A 20,124-nucleotide genomic window follows, 5' to 3' on the forward strand; every position below is an offset into this window, starting at 1 on the left:
GTGTGAGGGACGGAAGGACTGAGCGAGAAGAGAAAGAGAGAGGAGAGAGGAGAGGGAGGCATGAAGGAGATGGGGAGAGAGAGAGCAGTGGAATGGGTGAGTTACATGGACACTGAGTAATGAGAGGAGGAGGAGGAGGAGGAGGAAGAAGAAGGAGGGGGAAGCTGGAGGTGAGCAAGGCGAGCCGCTTTACTGTGTCACAGTAGGGGGAGGATGGGGGGAGGGGAGAGGAGGGGGGGAATTTGCATCGCGTGCACACACGAACACACCAACACACTGTTGAAAGCAAAAGCGACACTAGAGAAAGATAGAGAGAGGGAAAGACAGCCAGACAGAGAAACAGATAGGCAGAGCTATACAGCCTCTTTTGAAGGAGGAGGAGGAGGAGGAGGAGGAGGGGTGAAGGACAGAGGAGAGAAAAGTATAGGAAGGGAGGGGGAGGAAAAGGAAAGGCACGCGGTCGAGCGAGGAAGGAGACAAGAAGGAAGGAGACAGGCAAAAGCGAGCGGGAGGGAAGACAAGAGGAGAGGAGTCACCACAGGAAAGAGCAAGAAAGAGGAAGCGAGGGGAGTGTGGAAGAGAAGGAGGTTAGAGGAATGGGAAGAGGAGGAGGAGAAGTGGGAAGGGAGAAAGAGGCAGAGGAAGTGGCATATCGGAGGGGAGGAGGAAAGTGATCTGGAGGAGAAACAGAAATGAGGTAGAGATTTAGGCAGGAGGCAAGGACAGAGAAAGAGAGGGGGAGGAGGGAGGGAGGGAGGAAGTGAATTAGGGCAAATAGGCAGCAGGCAAATATGCAGGAGGTGTGCAGGGGGGGAGGAGGAGGAGGAGAGGAGGGAGAAGGAAAGAAGAGGAAGAGGAAGGAAAACTAGAGAAAGGCAGAAAGAGGAGGTGAAAAGAAAGAGAGAGAAAGGAGAAGGAGAAGTAGGGAGGTGGTACAGGGAGAGGAGGCGGACAAACGGGCAGGAAGCAGAGAAATTGGGAGGAGGCAATTAGCGAAGAGTATGAGCAGTTGGGAGAGGAGGAGGAGGAGAGGGAGCGGGGTGGAGAAACAGGCAGGGGGTGAAGAACCAGGGAGCTTGTTAAATAGAGGGGAAGGAGGGAAGAGGGTGAGGAAGGAGAGAGGAGGAGGAGGAGGAGGGTGGATCATGACAAACACACAGATCATGGCTGGAGATGGAGATGGGGTGAAGACTGTCGAGAAATGGAGAGAGGAGGGGAAGTGGAGGTGATGATACCAGAGAGAGAGAGAGAGAGAGAGAGAGAGAGAGAGAGAGAGAGATGGAGGGGAGCAGAAATCCATGAAACAAATTGTTACATATCAGCAGCACTTGTGATGCAACAGTAGCTTGTGTATGTATGTCTGCATGTGTGTGTGTGTGTATCAGCTGTAAATCTTGCTGTATATAGCGATGTAACTATCACCAAACCATTTCCTCCTCTACTCACACACACACACACACACACACACACACACCCAACAAGCTGCACGTTCTCTCTCTCTCTCTCTCTCTCTCTCTCTCTCTCTCTCTCTCTCTCACACACACACACACACACACACACACACACACACACACACACACACACACATGCACACTTACACACAAAAAGAGCCAGGCAGATAGAGAGGCACAGAGTGAAGCATAACTCACTCTTTGAACTGTAGGCATCTTAAATAAAATATAAATAAGACAAGCACATTTGGGGCTATTTATCTGTTTATCTGAGTCACTGTCAGTTCATGGACACACACACACGCACGGGCACGCGCACGCGCACGCGATCCAATTGTACTCCACACTCTCCTGCCCTTTTCTCCACCATGCATACATCAGTGCAAGTCTGGACAGCCAGCCTCAGCACAGAGATGCACAGCTGACGAATCCCTCCGCCGACATACTGGCAAGTAGTCCTTAATTTATGGGATTTTGATAGATGGCGGATTATGAGACTAAAGAAGCCACTGTGGCCATAAAACATCGTCGCTTTGCTGCTTCAATGAAATAAACATTAAATAGCAACCACTGATGTGAATTTGTAGGTAAACGATCCATAAGGTGATTTTCTGGCTAAAGGCTTCCAATACAGCGCAATACACAAAAATGCCCCCTAACTTGTGTAATCACGTGCTGTCCGGCACGAATCGTAGTTAATTTATCCAAAATGAACAACACAATTAATAGTTTTACAGGACTACTTTTTACCAATCCAAATGGAGTAGGCTACTTGGGAGAGGCAAACGGATCGGAGCGGATGTCCACCTCTCTTTCTCGGGGTGTTGTCTGTCTCCCCGGCTCTCTCTCTCTCTCTCTCTCTCTCTCTCTCTCTCTCTCTCTCTCTCTCTCTCTCTCTCTCACACACACACACACACACACACACACACACACACACACACACACACACACACACACACACATACACACACATACACACACGCTCACACTGAGACACGGCTGCTTCCATCTATCCATGCAGTTCACTTCATTGTACACTCGAGACGGGTGAGCATCAATTAGGCAGAAATTAAACCGCTTTAGATGCCCCAATTCTCTTTTTTTTATAGTTTCGAGGAGGATTATAAGCCGCGGATAGAGCCGCAGAGAAGTTTTGAGTGCGGGGAAACGGAGAGAAACGACACGCAGGTACAGTGTGACTGTTATCTCGACTTTCAACTATTAACGTTACTAATGTAACGTTAGGTACTAGCCGCAAGCTAACCGGCTAACGTTAGCATCCCTACGACCAACTGAAAGGTCTGACTTCAGTATGCTACCGTGTGCACTTTGAGGGGGGGCATGTTACCAGATAATTCATTATTCAGCATCTGGACATTTTTATTGAACAGCAAATTCAGTTAGCGTTTGCGGCTAAAGGTCGATAATACAGAGCAACAACTTGAGTTATGATCCAGAACGAGTTTTACTTCATGCCAGCAGTCAGTCAGTAGTGTTAGTGGTAACGGCAACGTAAGCGTGGGGAAAACAAAAGGACTTCAAAGTGTGGAAACGGAAGGAGAGCACACACACAGAGGACACATAGCACTGTTCACTATGGGCTGAAATTATTGATTTGGCTATTACTACTAAAATGAATAAATACATAAATAATATAAAAAATAAAACACACACACGCGCCTGGTGCGGAGCCACGGAGGCCAGCCCTTATTTTGGATGACTGAAAGGAGCTAACCCTCAGTACTAGTTAATGGAAGGCACATACAGATGTCACAGTTAAGAAGTTTCATTTTGTTGAATATATTCCAGTGAAACCATGTCAGATAAAACACAATAATGCAGCCGTACTATAGGGTTACTATAAATTGATTTGAATACCATACTACTATACTCTATGACAATGTACTTTTATTGTATTTTTGTGAGGCGTGTGTGAGTCATGATGCTTTAATGAGAAGCCTGGAGAAAGCTTCCCTTGGCGGAAAACATTGTGAAAAGCTATTGTGCACAGCGCGCATTTAGTTGGAACTTAAACCAAAAAGGTAATATTAGCACATGTTGTTTTTTTGTGTGGCACAACACATGATGATATCAGATCCCCAAAGATGGTTTGGGGCCAACTTTACAAAGGGTTCGAGGTCGACAATCTTGTTAGGCTATGCTGTTTAAATGCTCTGAAAACTGGTTAAAATGTGTCAAATTGAACGACATTTAAGTTTAGAAATTGATCCTCTTAAGCCGGATAAGTGTTTTTGGTCTTTACTTGGTGTAGTTCATAACCATTTAGTTCGAGTTTCTTGTTGAGATCGAGGCTACCGTCACAGAGTCCGAGGCTACCACAAAACCCTTAAACTCTCCCTAAAAGTGAATGGAGCGGTATGATGTGGCTCGTCCTCGTTGATCAGCGCGAACATATTCCCGGATTGACACAAACGATCACATGTTTGTGGCGTTTAGAAGGGGTTATAGTGAGTTTCCTGTGAAGTTAGACTGTGTAGGGACAGCTGGTGGTAGTTTTGGGGGGTTTGTGGGGCCACCGGCGTAAGCGAGAGACAAAGACCCCCAGAGAGCCTCGGTCACTTTATTGTCTACCGGAGTTTGGTAGTCACGGGGCTAGTAAACACCGCCTAGCAGCCACTTAAAAAGCACAAATGGGTATGTTTCAGTTAGGGGGGAGATAATGCTATCATTTGAGGAGTGATCGGTGTGTCTCAGTAGCAGAAACAGTAGCACATACAACTTTGAAGCAAGGTGAGAGCGCTGCTTGCTTTGTTCTGGTCGCAGTTCAACTTGTTATGAAACTGTGAATCTAGCTGGTGACCCAGTAATGTTTCAGCTGCTAACTTAGCGTTTCAGCATCGGTTAGCGAAGTTGTGTGTGTTCTCTGGTGTGTGAGTGTGTTTGAGGTCTTTGTCGACACCTGTTCTTTGTAAGAGCGGCACCGTGTTGGCTGAAGAGGAGGGAGTTTGGCCGTGGCCCTCACTCCAGTTTGACTAGCTCCCGTGCAGAGCCGTGTCCTGAGTTGACCGTCTAGTCTTTTGTGCTGCCGCTAGACTCGCTGTCCCGGAGAAACCCGGAGAGAGAGAGAGGAAGAGAAAAAAAAAACCAACAGAGAGAGGGAGGAAGCTAGGCTTGGCCACGTAATAACCCAGCACGACCGTCGATGACACTTAAAACGAGAGCTCCCCTCGTGCAGGAGGGCTCTCGTGCCATCCATGGCGTGAACTCGCCACTTTGTTTTGGACGATGTCGCCACTTGTGAATTATTGAGCGCCCGTGTGTTTGTATGCATACGCGTTTATGTGGGTAAAGGGCTTTCCCTTGCTTTTAGAAGGGGGCTGATGTCCCTGTGTGTGTGTGTGTGTGTGTGTGTGCTGCTTTGAGTGCGAATCAAAGTGTTTTGGTGAGGCTGATATGATGTAAAAGGCTTATGCAAACATGATAATGTGTAGCTTACACTACAACTTGGTATCAGTAAGCCAGGGCTGCTCTTGCTTTGTTTGAGAGGATACACTTTGTCATTCTGGAGATTAGAGATTGGACATTTGAACTGAACAACTTCCCAAACAATCAAATTCAAAACATGTATACCATATTTATCTTAGAAGTAACTTATTGGCCTTTTCACATATAAAACATGTTACATCACTCAAAAATTGACTTTAATTTCTCGTACCCCAGACCAGGTCAGTATTGTGTATTGTTCAGTAAAAGTAGTACTCTGAGTTGGTTTATCAGGTTGCCTAATTCCTGTATTATTTCCTGCTCACTGTCTACAGTGTCTATCAGTGTGGGTCAGTGTTGCTTAAACAGTGGTCCAGGACACAACATAGCCCACCAGTCTGTTTCTGGTCAGTGACCATATGACAAGTGCTTTTTAATGAGGCTGAGCAATAAAACAGAGACACAAGTTATACAGTTTGGGTGACAGGAAGAACAACTTTATGTGTTGTTTTAGTTCCATGGCTGATGCTTATTTGAAGTGGATCAGACCTTTACAGAATGCTAAGCCCAGATTCTGCTTTTGGGCAGGTCCTGATGCAAGTTGAAATGTGTGTGTTTTAAAGGTGCACTTCCCCAACCAAATAGCACACGTATTATGGCACCTGCTTCACTAAATGACTTGGTAATAGTGAATGGTCAGGGTGGTTTGAGTGATTTGTGAGCTATAGAGTAACACTGAGAACTTTTTGGGTGATAGCATGTAGAGATATTGGGAGCTGTTGAGTGTGAACTTGTTCTCAGAGAGAAAACCAACCCTTGAAAAATAAGCATAGCTCATGGGAAAATAATGGGAGCGCTTCCAAGGTGGCAGCATAAGGTGTTTTTTTTTTCTCCTTTAGAAGAATGAATATGGTTTTATAGGGTTTCAAATGAAAAACAGACATCACAGCCAACTGTCTAATGAGAAAGGAAAGGCTGAACTGAATGCATTTCATTGAGATTCTATCACATTTATAGATGAAAACAGAATTGATGGTATGTGTAAGTGGTGAAATCACCTTTTATGAATCTGTGTGTCCTGATTCCAGCCATGCCCTCGGTGATGGAGCGCTCGGGGGCTGGGGTCCTGTCCAGGAGCAGAGCCAAGACTGTAACCAACGGCAACAGCCAACCACACTCTGAGGAGGAAAGCAGTGATGAGGAGCACGCTCACGGTACACACACACATACACACACACACACACACACACACACACAGAAAGGGCACTCAAACTGAAGAATATTAGACTCACTTAAACTGAGTGAAATTCATTCCCAAACTAAAATCTTGAGTCAATCTAGTGTGTAACTTTCATTTACTGGTTTTCTATTGTTGTGTGGACTTGAAATTTGTAAAGAGCAAATTTGCGATAGGTACACACATACACACTGGACTGTCTAGTTTGCACGCACTGCAGCGCTGCAGTGCTTAGCTAATCCCTGCACACCTCCCTCCTCTGTCATCCCCTCATCCTCTCCTCCACCCACCTCCCTCACTCCTACCCTTTCTTTCCATCCTTGTCATCCTCTGCCCACGTGCATCCTCCCATCCTCTATTCTCTCCTTCACCCACTGCCTTCCAATCCTCTGCTCTCTTTTCACTTTTTAACCTGTATTTAACCAGGCAAGTAGACTAGGAATCCAAATTCAAGTGCCTTGCTCAGAGGCCTTCCTGTCTCTCTTGCACCCATTGCCCTCCATCTACTCCACTTTCCGTCTGTCCTCTCATCTGTCCCTCCCTCCTCACTTCCTGCCCTCTATCCCTGAGGAAAGAGTAATCTCTCTTCCTCCTCCTCCTCCTCCTCCTTACTCCTACTCCTCCTCCTTGCCTGCTTCCCAGCTTCTCTTGCTCTCTCCCACTCCTTTTCCACACTCTCCATCTCGTTTATCTCCGTGGCTTTACCACAGCACTAATTACTTAATGTCTGCCATCCGCTCTTGCTCTTTCTTTTGCCTTCCCTCTCTATCCCCCCATTTATGACTGTCTGCATATCTCTCACTGCCTTGCAATCAGAAACTTGTCTTTGTCTGTCTTATCTGTCCTCCTCCTATCTTGTGTATCCAGCTCTTCAACTTTTGGGGAAATTTCTGCCCTGTCAACACTATACTTGTCACCCATTTTCTTCCCCTTCCCCATACCAGTCATCTGTTTCTCTTTACCCCCTCATCCAGCCCTCTTGGATGTTGAAACTCTTTTCTCTCTCTTGCTGTCTCTCCACAGACAGTATGATCAGAGTGGGAGGAGACTACCAGGCCCAGATCCCAGAGTTCAAACCAGGTAAGGCAGGGTGGAGGAAATCAAGAGACAGAGAGAGAAAACAGTGGGAAATGAAAGGGAGGGAGCCGAGGCTGAGTGTGAGGCACAGAGGTGAGGAGAAGCACGGAGAACATTTAAATGGAGGAGGAAGGAGACTACAGATAAGGAGAGTGATGAAGGTCAAATGACCTGCGTCACAATTCACATCAGGAAAATGGAAGGTACTGGCTAGGAGGAAGGACAAGGAGACAATGGTTATGGCCATTCAAATGAGCAAATGAATATGTGGAGGGTCTGAAATGAATATTTTGTCTCTTCTGCCAAGGGCTGGTTGACCCGCTAGGAATCATTTTTACCTGCCAAAATAATTCACATGTAATTTTCCTGGGAATATGTCACCTTACCTGTTTTGATGATGTTTTATGAATAGATTCGGGACAAAGAGTCATGAGCAGATTCACAGTTTAATTTAAAACTTCCTCATTAACTCATGAAATGGATCATGTTTTTAATTCAACATGAAGTCATTTGCCACATGGGAACGCTGTTTCGCAGAATGTTAATTAGATAGCCATCTAAGCAGCGGCGAAGCAGGAGGACAAGTTTGCACGCGTTTGAACGTTCCTTACAGGCAGCCAATCAGCAGCCATTTTGATACAGAGCCATATTTTTGCTTTGACTTGATTGGCTCACAGTCTACGGTGGTCAGGAGGAAAGGAAAAGAAGGAATGGTGCAAAGGAGGGTGAGGAAGAAAACGAAAAAGAAAAAATATGTGCCAACAGTGACGAGGGAGAGGAAGAGAGAGTGATAGAGGAAGAGGCAGATTAGAAAGGAGGAGAGGCAGCACACACAGAGATGGTGTGACTAGCGACTGAGAGAGAGGGCAGAGGAGTATATAAATACTTAATGTGTGTGTTTTGTGTCATAAACAGATGGTAAGGAAATGTCTCGGCCTGGGTGTTTGTGTGTGATTGTGTGTTTGTTCTCATTACCAGACAGTCCAACCCGTTATGAGAAGGACCAGAGGAGTATGTTGGTCTGGCGTCCCAACAGCCAGATCTCTGATGCTATGTGTAAGCTCACACACACACACATCTTACCATTGATTCTGTATTACACACTTAACAACTTGACCTCAATATGCCTTCATTATAACAACAATTCAAGTTTTTACTTTTTGTCTTCCTGTCCACTCTTTCTCTCTCGTCACTGCTTGAACTTTCCATTCTCCTCTTTTCTCGTTTTCTTTAAAAATCTGTACAATCTCTACCTTTCTTCTCCCTTTCTTTCTGTTAATTTCCCTCTTTGAACCCCTCTTTCTCCTTGCCTCCAGTGGATGAGTACATCCTGATGGCGAAAGAAAAACATGGATACAATATGGAGCAGGTATTGAAGACTTCAGATTAATTTACTTTAAAGAAAGTGGACTCTTTCACTCTGACTCTACACTCTCACAAATCACTTTTTTATCTTCTCATAGTTTCTCTGTGAAATTTAAGTACCCAGTACAGGCAAGTGTGCATTAGCAAAGCTCACAAAATCAACATAATGCATATACAGCAGGACCTCGATTATTCAACGCCTGATTATACAGAATAACCGGTCTATTACTCATTGAATCAGGTTGTTCCTGCCTATATGTGTGTGCGCTGCAGCCACAATAAGTGATTTCGTTCATGCTGCTGTTTGGACAACTGTAATTTTACTGCCAGGCCTACATATTTGTTATGTGGTTAAAGAGTATTTGTACCACAGAAGTGTTTGGAAACACATTAATAATATATTTCATGGTGCATTTTTATGCATGTTTCAGTTATCTGAAATGTCAACTATCCAAAATACCTTAATTCCTGACAAGTTTATATAATTTGAGCTCTGTTGTATTTATTTCTTAATCGCATTTTCTCACTTGTGCTTTCCTTTGTCTGTTTCACTTCACTCTTCCTCCTCTCTACATGCCTCTCTGTCCATTTGGCATTGCTGCATGCCTCCCTACCTCTGTCTCTTTCTTCTCGGTCCGTCCAGGCGCTGGGCATGCTGCTGTGGCACAAACACGACGTGGAACGTTCGCTGGCCGACCTGGCCAACTTCACCCCCTTCCCTGATGAGTGGACGGTGGAGGACAAAGTGCTGTTCGAACAGGCCTTCAGCTTCCATGGCAAGAGCTTCCACCGTATCCAGCAGATGGTGAGGGGATGGGAAACATGCGCATGCACACACACGTACACACACACACACCCAAAGACAGCATCCAGCACAGGAGTAGGCAGTGAAAGCGGTGTTAAAACAAGAAGAATCATGCACAGATAATTTGTGACACTTTGAATGTTTGATTTCACTTTACTAATTATGCATTTTTGTTTGTGTGTGTGTGTGTGTGTTTGTGTGTGTGTGTAGCTTCCAGATAAGCTGATCTCCAGCCTGGTGAAGTACTACTACAGCTGGAAGAAGACCAGGACCAGGACCTCAGTCATGGACAGACAGGCGAGGAGGCTGGTCAACAAGAGAGAGAAGGATGATAGGTATAAGATGAGATGAAACTTGATTTTATCGTGACATGAGCGTTAAGATTTACAAAATTGCTTGGACCTATCCCTGCGTCAGGCTAATTTTGTGACACTTGATGTCCATGTTATCCTGGGAAACAAGACTCATCAAAATGCATAATCTCCTTGTGATGTTTCTTATCTCCCAACATATTGTATTGGAAGTTTTACACTGAAATTTTAATTGTTGCCAGAGGGGGCACTGCATCAGTGGTCAAAGACATCGTGTAATGTGAGCTTGTGTCATTTGTTTCTTTTTTTTCTGGCTCACAGTAATGATGAGATCGAGGAGGGAGATCCTGGCAGTGACAGTGACTTTGAGATCGACACCAAGAAAGAGGTGAGGCAGTAAACGACTTGTTGGAGAGTATTGGGTAGTCTCAGAACAGGTGTGTGTGTGTGTATGTGTGAGCATCTCACAGGCAACTAGCTGCCAGAGAAGATCAGCCTAGCCGAATCAACCTTTTCCTTTTTCTCATATTCAATAGCTATGTTAATTAAATGTCAGTGTTGTCTTCTTAAATTGGTATGCCAGCGAAAGCTGATTGGTCTGACGTTGCTTCCTCACGCGTGTGGCTGTTTTCTTCAAGCAGGCAGTGAAGCCGAACTCCAGCAGCACCAGCTCTGAAAAAGGTCCCTCCAGTCGCTCTGGGCCGGTGAAGAAGGAGAACATCGGGGCGCAGTACCGTCACCACCCGCTGAGAGCCCGCCGCAGGCCCCCCAAAGGCATGCACCTGGACCAGTCAGACATCATGGCCCTGTCGGCCTCCCACGATGCAGGGGTGCTGTCTGTACGACAACTGGACACACACCTGGTGTCACTAAAGAGACAGGTATGGGTATATGTCTCTCTTTAATCTTAGCATGTGTTCTGGGCAATCAGATTGTAACTGTAGTTGAGTGAAAAAGTGTAACTGCACTGCAGATGCATTGAACATCTGCTCTACCAAACCAGCTCCTGAGGTGTCAGAGACACATTTTTCCATATTGACAACAAATAGTTAATGCAGCGTGTCTCCAAACCACACACAGCCACTAGAGAAGTGGATCAAACCAGGAAGCGTTTAGCCACATTACCCACAAAGCGTAAATGCAGTATCTTCACTCCACATATTGCAGCTGTGGCACACTGAAACAGGTGGCAGATAGCTTTAACAGTAACATGGTAGACAAAATTTAATTGACATGACAGGAAATACTTTCAGGGTGCGCACAAACACACACACGAACACTGTTACTGAAGAGGTAAGAGAGAAAATGTAATATGTCTCCTGATTTCCGTCTTCCTCTCCATCTCTCAGGTCCAAAGTATTAAACAGAACAACAGCAGTTTGAAACAGAGCCTGACTGATGGCGTCAGTGTTTTCAGACCCACTGAGGTAGGCTACTGTTCTCTTCACTCTTGACCTCCTCTTTTGTTCAGTTCTCTTCATTCTTCCACCTTCCACTAGAGCCTGGCGGTATGCTGAATTTTTACAGACACAGAACACTGTGCATCTTTGACCAAGTTACTTTGTAAATACATTCCGCCGGTGCAGTCTAGCATGTATCTTTAGTTATCTTTAGTTTAAAGCAGATACCAGCTGAATTTGAAAGCTGTGGAAGAGACAAATGTATTTTTGCAGATTCAAGCTCATATCGCCCAGCACTACCTTCCACTTCTCTGATCTTTGTACTCCTCATTCTTTTTTATGCTCTTTTTTTCCTGAATTCACACCAACCAGACGGTATCTTTATTCCTTATTATGAATAAGGTCACAATACAAAAAAAAATAGGGTTAGGGTTAGTGCAAGTCTCCTTCAGAATAAGCTAAGTCAAAGTGTAGTGTTTGTGCAAAATTAAGATGCCTTTATTTTACATGGCAGGATGCATTTAAATGACCCCTTTTCCTGTTCTCTCATTCCTGCTCCTTCTGTCTTTTTGTACTTCTTTCCAACTTTTCACCCCATCCTCTATCCCCTTTGTTTTCTTTCTCTGTCCTTTCCAGACTTAATTCTCCATCCTCTATTTCTGATCTCTCCTCTCTCGAGTTCAGTCCTCTGTGCTACTTTCATTCATTCACTCCGTCCTTCCTCAACTCCCACCAGATATTATTTCACTCCCTTGTGAGACTCAGATTAGTTTTAATCTGCTCTTTGCTCTCTTGCCCCACCCCACCCCCCACTTTCCTCCCTTCTCTCTTACCACCTATCTCCCCTCCCTCACACCCTAAATCTCTCCCTCTCACTTATCATTTCTCCTTTTCTCTCCATTCCCCAGCCTGCCCCTAAGATGAACTCTCGCTGGACCACAGAGGAACAGCTCCTGGCTGTGCAGGGTGAGCGAAGGCCACAGCATGATCTTTTTTCTCTCCTACCAAGCCTCCTCCTCACACCTCACAGTCACAGCCAGAGCAGCCGGCCTGTTAGACACGTTCACAGTCACATTCCCCACGCACAGGAACTGCATGTACACTGAAACTCTGTGAGTGCGTCTGTCCTGAATTATCACTACAGAGGCCACCACAGACAAGTGAATTTGAACACCTGACAGCAGAACAATCATACTGAACATTTGTGTTTGACAAATGATTATTTGCTAAATTCTTATGCTGGCCGGACAAAGGAGATTGAGTTTTTCAGTGTCCTGGATCTGTGATGCTGTGGTGAAGCAGCAAACACACAGTAAAACAATTAAAAAGTAAAAAATGTTGCTGTATTTCATGCACACCCAGACCACAGCTGGATTAGTTCCTCAACCCACTTGAAAGGGAATCGGTATCAGTGCGCTTTCAAGTACTTCATTGCACTTTTACAATGGGGAAAATCAACCAGTATTCCTCCTAGATTCTGCAGGGCACTGGTGGAATAACACATGAAATAAAAAATGAATGAAAGGAGCAGAACATGGTCTTAAAAGCATTTTGATTGGCTAATCTTCTGTTTTTATATATGCTTGTGCAGCATTGCACCTTTCAGTGTTTCACACAGATTGAAATATTGATCACAAGGACTCGAAGGGACTTGGATTCCAACTGTAATGATAATTAATTTGGCAGAGGTAAACATTCTTAATGTTGCCGCTTAATGTGCATACCACTTACTCAATTAAAGACAGTTGTTTCACAGAAAAGGAGAGGTATTCACTAGAGGAGGGTTCATGAATCACAAGGATAGTCTTTAGAGTGTTGTTGCTATGGACACTGAGCTCTGAATGCCATTGCAGACTACAGCCTTAATTGGTCCATAATTCAGAGTGACACCGTCTTGACATGTAAGTGGAATCGGAACGATTTTCAATGTACATTTTTTCAGCTTAGAATCGCACCAAGGGAGTCAGACTCCCTTGTGGAAAGAATGGAAAGAGCATGATAAATTGATGCTTGTGGAAGTTGGATTATTTAGGTTTATATTTAGTTTTTCCGTGGCTAAACACCCTGCCCTGTGAGTTTAGATCAATAATGCTATGACTTAAGCCGATTGAGTCGCATAATCAGATGATGAGTTAACATGTGGAGACAGGTTGGAGTTAAAGCAGCAGGTCTGTGGCTGGAAGCTCAGTTCAATTCCCAGACGGGAGGGTCAGCACTAATGCTCCCTGTCCCACAGCAGCTACTGCCAGGGTGCCTTTGCATCCTCTTAAATCCAGTGTCAACAGTACAAGGCTGTGGTTGCACTGTGCAGCTGCAGGGTCTGACTGTGTAACAATCTGAGCATGAAGCAGAGCGCTGCTGGAAAAGAGCAGGTGCACTCGGTCAGCTGAACTTGTATAAAGGTTAAGAAAAAAGAAATACATCAAGAGGCCCACTCTCACTCCGTCTGCATCTTCCTCTATTCCCTCTCGGACTTGCACTGAAGTGAAATAAAGCACCAAGCACTCTGTTTTTATAGCCTTTTGATGGCAATGAACTGGTCAGGCATTAACCACTTTTTTCCTTGTTTTTCTCTTTCTCCTCTTCTTTCTATTGTCTCTCCCTTCCCCCCTCCCTTCCCCAGCCATCCGTCGTTATGGAAAAGACTTTGTAGCCATTGCTGAGGTGATAGGGACGAAGACAACTGCTCAGGTGAGTTTACCTGCCTCAGCTGGTTCCTCCGCAGGTCTTGTATGCAAAAACATATTTGAAGGTACCTTTTGTTCAGATGAAACAGGCCAGATGTTCAGATTTGTGTAAAAGCATCAAAATTGATGTACATTATACAATATATAATATATTTACAATATTATACAATTCTTCAGCTGCAGATTTACAATATAATACTTTTCACCACTTTTCCCTAAATCAGAGTAATCAGTGAACATTTGGCCTGGGCTGTTCTGCTTTATGAACCACTAAACAGTGAAGTGGGACAGGAATTGATGGGAGATGGTGTGAGATAGAGACCATGAGTCAGATTCACAGCCCACAGTGTCCTGCATGGTCTCGCTTCAGACATTTTGTCAGAAATCTGTTCTTTGGATTCCTTTGTGTTTTGAAGTGAAGAAGTGATTTAAATATGTTGAAAGAACAGGCCTCCTCCTTTTCTCTCATCTCTTGACCTGACTCAAACGGCCCAGCTGAGTTGCCTCCATCTCCTCTTTCTCTCTCCATCCCTCTGTCTAGCCGAGCTTCTATAATCTCTACTATCCCTCCTTGTTTTCCTGTTCATCACTAACTCCTCATCCCTCTCTCCATCCAGGTGAGTTCTTTTTTTGTGAGCTACCGGCGTCGGTTCAACCTGGACGAGGTGCTGCGGGAGTGGGCCGCAGAGCAGGTGGCCACCAGCCGTGACCAGAGAGACCACAGGAGGAGCACTGAGGAGATGGCAGGAGCGACGGACGGCGCAGCGGAGGAGGATGAGGTGGGGATTGGTAGAAACAACACACTTTAATGTGAAGACCACTTTTTTAACATTTCACCGCATCAACCATCAGAAACCACAGCTTGTGGCTATGGGTCAAAGGGCACAGGGTAGGTGAGGGACCTGAATTTTATACAGTGTGTTGATTGGGCTGAAAAAACAGGGCAACATCGGCAGCTGGCAAGATTTTTATAACAGATCCATGTCATTATCAGGTGCATCTTGTGAATAATGACTTGCACAATCCATGCCTCAGACTCAAAGCTGAAAATCTCTCTTAGACCTTTCTCGTCCTTATCTACATGATTTAAGTGAATGTTAACGAGTAAAATCCATGAGATGGTAAAGAACAGTTGATCCTAATATTTGACTCTGTATTCTGCTATATACTAAATGGTTGAATGTTTGCATTTTTGATTTAACATGTCTTTCCCTCCTCCTCCATCTTCCCCCCTCATCCTTTATTTTTGTCTCTTCTTTATTTTCTGTCTTCCCCCTTTCTCTCCATCTCCGTATTCATCCTGCTCTCCTCCAGGTCAAAATGGAGGACTCCCCCCCTGACTCTGGTGGCAGCTCCTCTCCCCCCTCCTCCACCCAGACACCTCCCTCCCTGTCCCAGCCTCCACCGCTGCTGCGCCCCGCGCCTCCCTCTGCTCCCCCTAGCCTCCTCCGCCAGCCGCCACCCCTGCAGACGCGGCCGCTCCAGAACCGGACCCCCCACAACCACCCCCCGCCTCCACTCATACGGCCTGCCGTGTCGTCCTCTGGTCAGGGTGGGAGCGCCAGCCTGAGGGCTTCCCTGGGAGGGAGCAACGGCTCCTCCCCTCCCATCTCCTCCTCCCCCTCCTCCTCATCTTCCACTGCTGCTGCTGCAACTCAGATGCCTCCATCGCTGGTGGGGCTGAAAGTGGAGCAGCCCAACTCGCACTGACACACACAACCACATGTAGAAGCACACACACACACACTCACACAGACACACACACACACACACACTCACACAGACACACACACACACACACACTCACACAGGCATGCATTCAAATGTGCACACTCACATTAGCATGCATACAGATGCACGCAAACACATGATCCTTCCTCATTCCCCAGGCATCATTTCTTCAACCTTTAATCTGTCTTTCCTAACCTGTTTTCCTGGGACCATCACCCTTTCCCTCAGGTTTCTTAAACCATGGGTTGGGATCCAAAATAGGTCAGGTGCTCCTCTTTTGTGGGTTCTTAAGGTGAGATCACCGCTCTGACAATGTATCTGGAAGAGTTTGAGGACCCCTTTTTCTTTTTGAGGGCCCTACCCTGCTACCCCTTTACTGTACTAACAAACACCTACCTCCAAGACCATAGTTCCCTAGTGAGTGCACAAACACATACACACACACACACACACACACACACTCTAAAGACACACTAGGAACTCGAGCCAACACTACCTGAACACACCCCGCCCGCCCCTCCCTCAAAACCCACAGTTGTGAAGAGACACTGGATCGTCAAGACGATGAAGAATGCCATGACAGCAGACAGAAACCGCCCCCCATCCATCCCGCCCCCACCTGCCTGTCTCCATGGCAACTACTGAACATCTGGATTGCGGAGGAGTGTGGTGAAACACACAGATATATAGGTTTCCACTTGGCAGGTATCAAGTTGTGAGCATCCACACACAGCCTTCAGGAAAAATAAAAGGGAAAAGAAGAAAAGAGGTAGGAGGCAAGAACATATTGCCCAGGTCTGAACCAAACCCTGGTACTCGTAGATTAGAAAAACTATTGGAATGGCTCGGAATGATGTGAAGTCATTTCGATGTCAAATTGCCCCCCTTCTTTCCCTTTTCTAAGCTTTGCCTTTGATCTACTTTAAAACTTATAGCCTCAAAGAGGAGCAGACAGATACTTTGTGGAGAATTTGGACTTTGTAAATGAAGCTTTGTTTGAATTGTTATGGCTTTTGATAGTTGAGGCTGTTAATGCATCCCTTCCCATGTTTTCACAGCTTTATATTGCTGGACAGAAAGTGGAGTTGGTTCAGAATTGGGCAAGAACAAAAGATAAAAAAAAGAGGAACGAGAACAGAGATTTTCTCTCCCCCTCTTCTCTCATAGCCATGAATTACTAGTATTAACTGGAGTGATGTTTTTTTTTTTGACTAGGTCCTTTAAGGGTGAGCCCTAGATAGGCAGTTAGTTATTGTAAGTAGCTTAGATAGTACATACTTTAATATTATTATTATTGACTGAGCACTAAGGAGAAAAAGACCCTTGTAAGATACTTCACTGGACGTTCTCTCTCACATTTCACATGTTGTCACTGGACCAGTGTTGGAGGTACCACTCCTCCCTCCCTGAGCCAGACTCCCCTGCTTCATATGAAGTGATTTCCACTTTTTAGCTACAGCAGAATTAAGAAGCAACTGCAAACTTCATCTGATTTTGCTCGTGTGTAGAAGGGGGGTTTACATTTTCTGACCTTTTATAGATGTTGCGACAAAACTGAAAATGTTCTGCCAAAGTCAGATACCGCTTTTAAAGCACATTGTCCCACAGACACATTCTCTCTCAAGTTCACTGTTCTGCAGTAGATGAAGCAATTTTGACATTATACAGGGCTTTTCAGGGTGTTGGCTTGGTTCCACAGCCATGACACACTATTTACATGTCAGAGATAAAACAACTGTAAGACTACTTGTTACTTTCATCGGCATCATGTGGATTATTATGACATTATGGAACTCAATTCACAAACAAGGTGTGCTGACACGCCCCTGCAGTTGGGCTAAGGCAGTTTTCTCTCTGGTAGCTGAAAAGTCATTCCAGTCTGCATTGTTGTTTGCTGACAGATGACTGTATGGTTAAGAAAGTCTGTCAGCAAGCCTGGGCTTCAGTGAGCGGCTGGTACAGGCCTGGTGCAGAGGGCGGAGACAGCTGGGTGACTCAGAGACAACACCCCTTAAAGACAGGAGGGAAGGTGAAGGAAGCTTCTCTTGTTGAATTCAGCCATTTGATTTCTTTAGCCAACTGGCCAGTGCTTTCCTTGGCGTCACATGCAGCATCTTGCTTCTCAACCTTCCTTTGGATTTGAACTGCGGTGCTACAGCACTGTCCCTGCCAATGAACTGTTCCCCTACTTCAGTCACTTTGCTTGTGTTCAGGGCTTGTTTGTGTAGCGCTCCCTAAAATAATGAGGCCAGGCAACTTCACCAGGTAGTATGGATGAGTATTTTTTCAGCATCTGCGAACCACATTACTTTTTAACTTATTTTTGATTGTTTCACCTGAGTTTTGGATGACGTCACTTGCTTGTCCTTGCTGAAGATTGTATTGTTTATCGTCTCCAGTTGTTGCCTGTGCACTGACTCCATATAATGCAGATGTAGGATCACAGGTCTGGTCAGATGCACCTGTGCTGACTTTTCTTTAACTGTATGAACCTAACTGGTCAGCAGGTCTCCGTTCAGTGCTGCTGTTCTTAATGCGTACCGGCTGACCCCTCCTACTTTACTAATGGCAGGATTCAGCTTCACCTTGTTCCACACGGAGCTGACAGGGAATCAGTGCCATTTTAAAGTGGCGGTCCATCACTGAGTTTGGCTTTAAAGTGGCTTGCCTTTTTGACTGTGCTTGGAAAAGTGACTTTTGTTAAACTTGTTCCTTCCTCCAAAAACTACTTTAATTGTGTGTATTGTATGTGAGAAGTTGTTTACATTGTGGAAATTGTTTGTGTTTTTGTTTGAGAAATGTTTTTTTTTAGAATAAAGAAATGACCAAACAGCACTATACATCTCTCATTGTCTACCATATATAAATAATTATCCATACAAAAGGAAAAAACCTATGATATTGGGCTGGATTTACCCACACCAAATATCTTTGTTTTAGATTTTTTTCTTTCATGTTTCAGGAATTGGATATAAAGGCAGCTTTACGTGACAGAACTATAGGCAAGTGTTTTTCAGACCATGAGCATGTGATTGTCAACACACAAGTCACATTAAGCCAACTAGAGAATAATCAGCCTTTCTCTTGTCTTATTTGGACAGTTTGATATCAATGAATTAGACCCTAACCCTAACCCTCCAAAATGGCTGGTTGTCACTGTTAGTTTCATGTGCACATCATCCATTTTCAGATGCCAAGCCTTTTCAAAACACCATCTGTTGACTCCCAACAGGTTCGGCCACCTCCAGCTCTGACATTCCTGAGGACAGGCGGGGACAAGAGCAGTGGGTTTGTGTTCATGTGTGCACGAATAAACGCACCGCATTTGTCGGCTGTGAGGGAAACAGGTGTTAATATGAATGTCTGCCGTCTTCAGCCTGAACAAATGAATTCACCAGGCATCAGGAGTGTAGTTTTCTATTTATAAACCTGAAAAGGCTATTGATGGGTCAAACCTTGATTCTAGCTATTTTAATTGAGCTGCCGAGGGTTTGCTGGGCAAGAGCTGCACAGAGAGAATTACAAGCACCTGAAACAGCAGTATGGTTAGTGGTTTCAATCTGACAGAGTTTCATGCCACTGTTGTCAGATTCAGGGGTAACAGCAAAGCTCAGTGTCTGGATTCTCCATTGATACTGTCAAAGTGGAGGTTTGAAGTGGTTCTGCTCACACTGTGCCTCAGGAAGCATTTCAATAAGATGGCACTAAACACGTGCACACCAATCCTGTTGTCCGCTTTAAAGAAACATTACTGCATCTTTGGGCATCTAACTGCTAGATAAACTGGCTGCACATGGCACCTACTCTATAGATACCTTCAGGAAAAATAATATTTAGACCTGATTATGATGAAACAACATTCAGTCATCGAAACCCCTGCCTTAGACATGACTCATCAACAGTTCTGAAGCTACAACAAACAAAATTTACTCTGTAAATTGTGATACAGACACCTAACCTGAACCTTGTGCATTAACAATGAATTAATAAATATTTGTTAACTTGAAGACTATTTCTGAGGCGTTAAAAAAAAAAAAGGATGAACAACAGTGTTGGCTAATTCTGAGTCTCTGGCTGGAGATAAAAAGCTGATCAATCTTGTATGTGACAGCTGCTTCAGAGCCATTTCTTTTCAGGCCATTTGTACTTTTTGTATTAAGAGGTGATTACCAGGTAAAGAGGGAAAGGGGGAGTGACATGCAACAGATTGATGGACAGATTGGTAACTGGTCACATAACGAGGGTTTGGGGTTTCTCAGACAACTTCTATTCTGGGTTTTGGGCAGCATGATGAGTCCTTACCGGCTCCAGGGTGGCTGCTCTGTATCTGCGCCTGACCTCTGACCTCCCTAAGACAAGAGATGTCAATCAAGAATCCTCCTCCACCACAAAGTTACACTTTACATTTTCAGTTGCAATTCTAGTCTTAAATTTCCATGATCTGTCACTGGCAGGTAGAGTGGGATTGAGCATAACAAATGACAGAGGGATTAGTTCGTCGATTCTTGTTCCCCTGCCTGCTGACAGGTAAATGAATAGTCCCGTCTGAATCTCACTGAATAGCAGTGATGTGACATTATGGCGCAGCATTTCTTTGCTGAACATCAGCGATTTGC

General features: G+C 44.9%; 1 protein-coding gene across 4 annotated transcripts; it reads left to right on the top strand.

Moving 5' to 3' along the window:
• The first annotated feature begins 2,417 nt into the window (after window positions 1-2,417).
• On the top strand, window positions 2,418-18,343 carry rcor2 (REST corepressor 2). Of its 4 annotated transcripts, none has more exons than XM_030075656.1 (14): window positions 2,418-2,639; window positions 5,984-6,109; window positions 7,156-7,212; window positions 8,188-8,265; window positions 8,526-8,578; window positions 9,218-9,379; window positions 9,590-9,714; window positions 10,012-10,078; window positions 10,329-10,571; window positions 11,040-11,117; window positions 11,999-12,056; window positions 13,714-13,781; window positions 14,395-14,556; window positions 15,092-18,343. In XM_030075656.1, the coding sequence occupies exons 2-14, from the start codon at window positions 5,986-5,988 to the stop codon at window positions 15,485-15,487; spliced, it is 1,671 nt and encodes a 556-aa protein (XP_029931516.1). In that variant the 5' UTR covers window positions 2,418-2,639; window positions 5,984-5,985; the 3' UTR covers window positions 15,488-18,343. The 4 variants fall into 4 exon arrangements, with proteins under 4 accessions (XP_029931516.1, XP_029931514.1, XP_029931515.1 ...); XM_030075654.1 differs by lacking the exon at window positions 2,418-2,639 and adding an exon at window positions 4,086-4,106; XM_030075655.1 differs by lacking the exon at window positions 2,418-2,639 and adding an exon at window positions 4,086-4,106 and having other exon boundaries at window positions 10,332-10,571; window positions 15,092-15,487.
• Window positions 18,344-20,124: the final 1,781 nt, after the last annotated feature.

The sequence above is a fragment of the Myripristis murdjan genome, chromosome 18, assembly GCF_902150065.1.
Source record: "Myripristis murdjan chromosome 18, fMyrMur1.1, whole genome shotgun sequence".
NCBI lineage: Eukaryota > Metazoa > Chordata > Actinopteri > Holocentriformes > Holocentridae > Myripristis > Myripristis murdjan.

What these genes read in the sequence shown, in the direction of transcription:
- rcor2 (XM_030075654.1), top strand. An exon ending in GATCCCAGAGTTCAAACCAG is followed by an intron (nt 7,213 to 8,187) that starts GTAAGGCAGGGT and finishes TCTCATTACCAG; the next exon opens with ACAGTCCAACCCGTTATGAG. An exon ending in AGATCGACACCAAGAAAGAG is followed by an intron (nt 10,079 to 10,328) that starts GTGAGGCAGTAA and finishes GTTTTCTTCAAG; the next exon opens with CAGGCAGTGAAGCCGAACTC.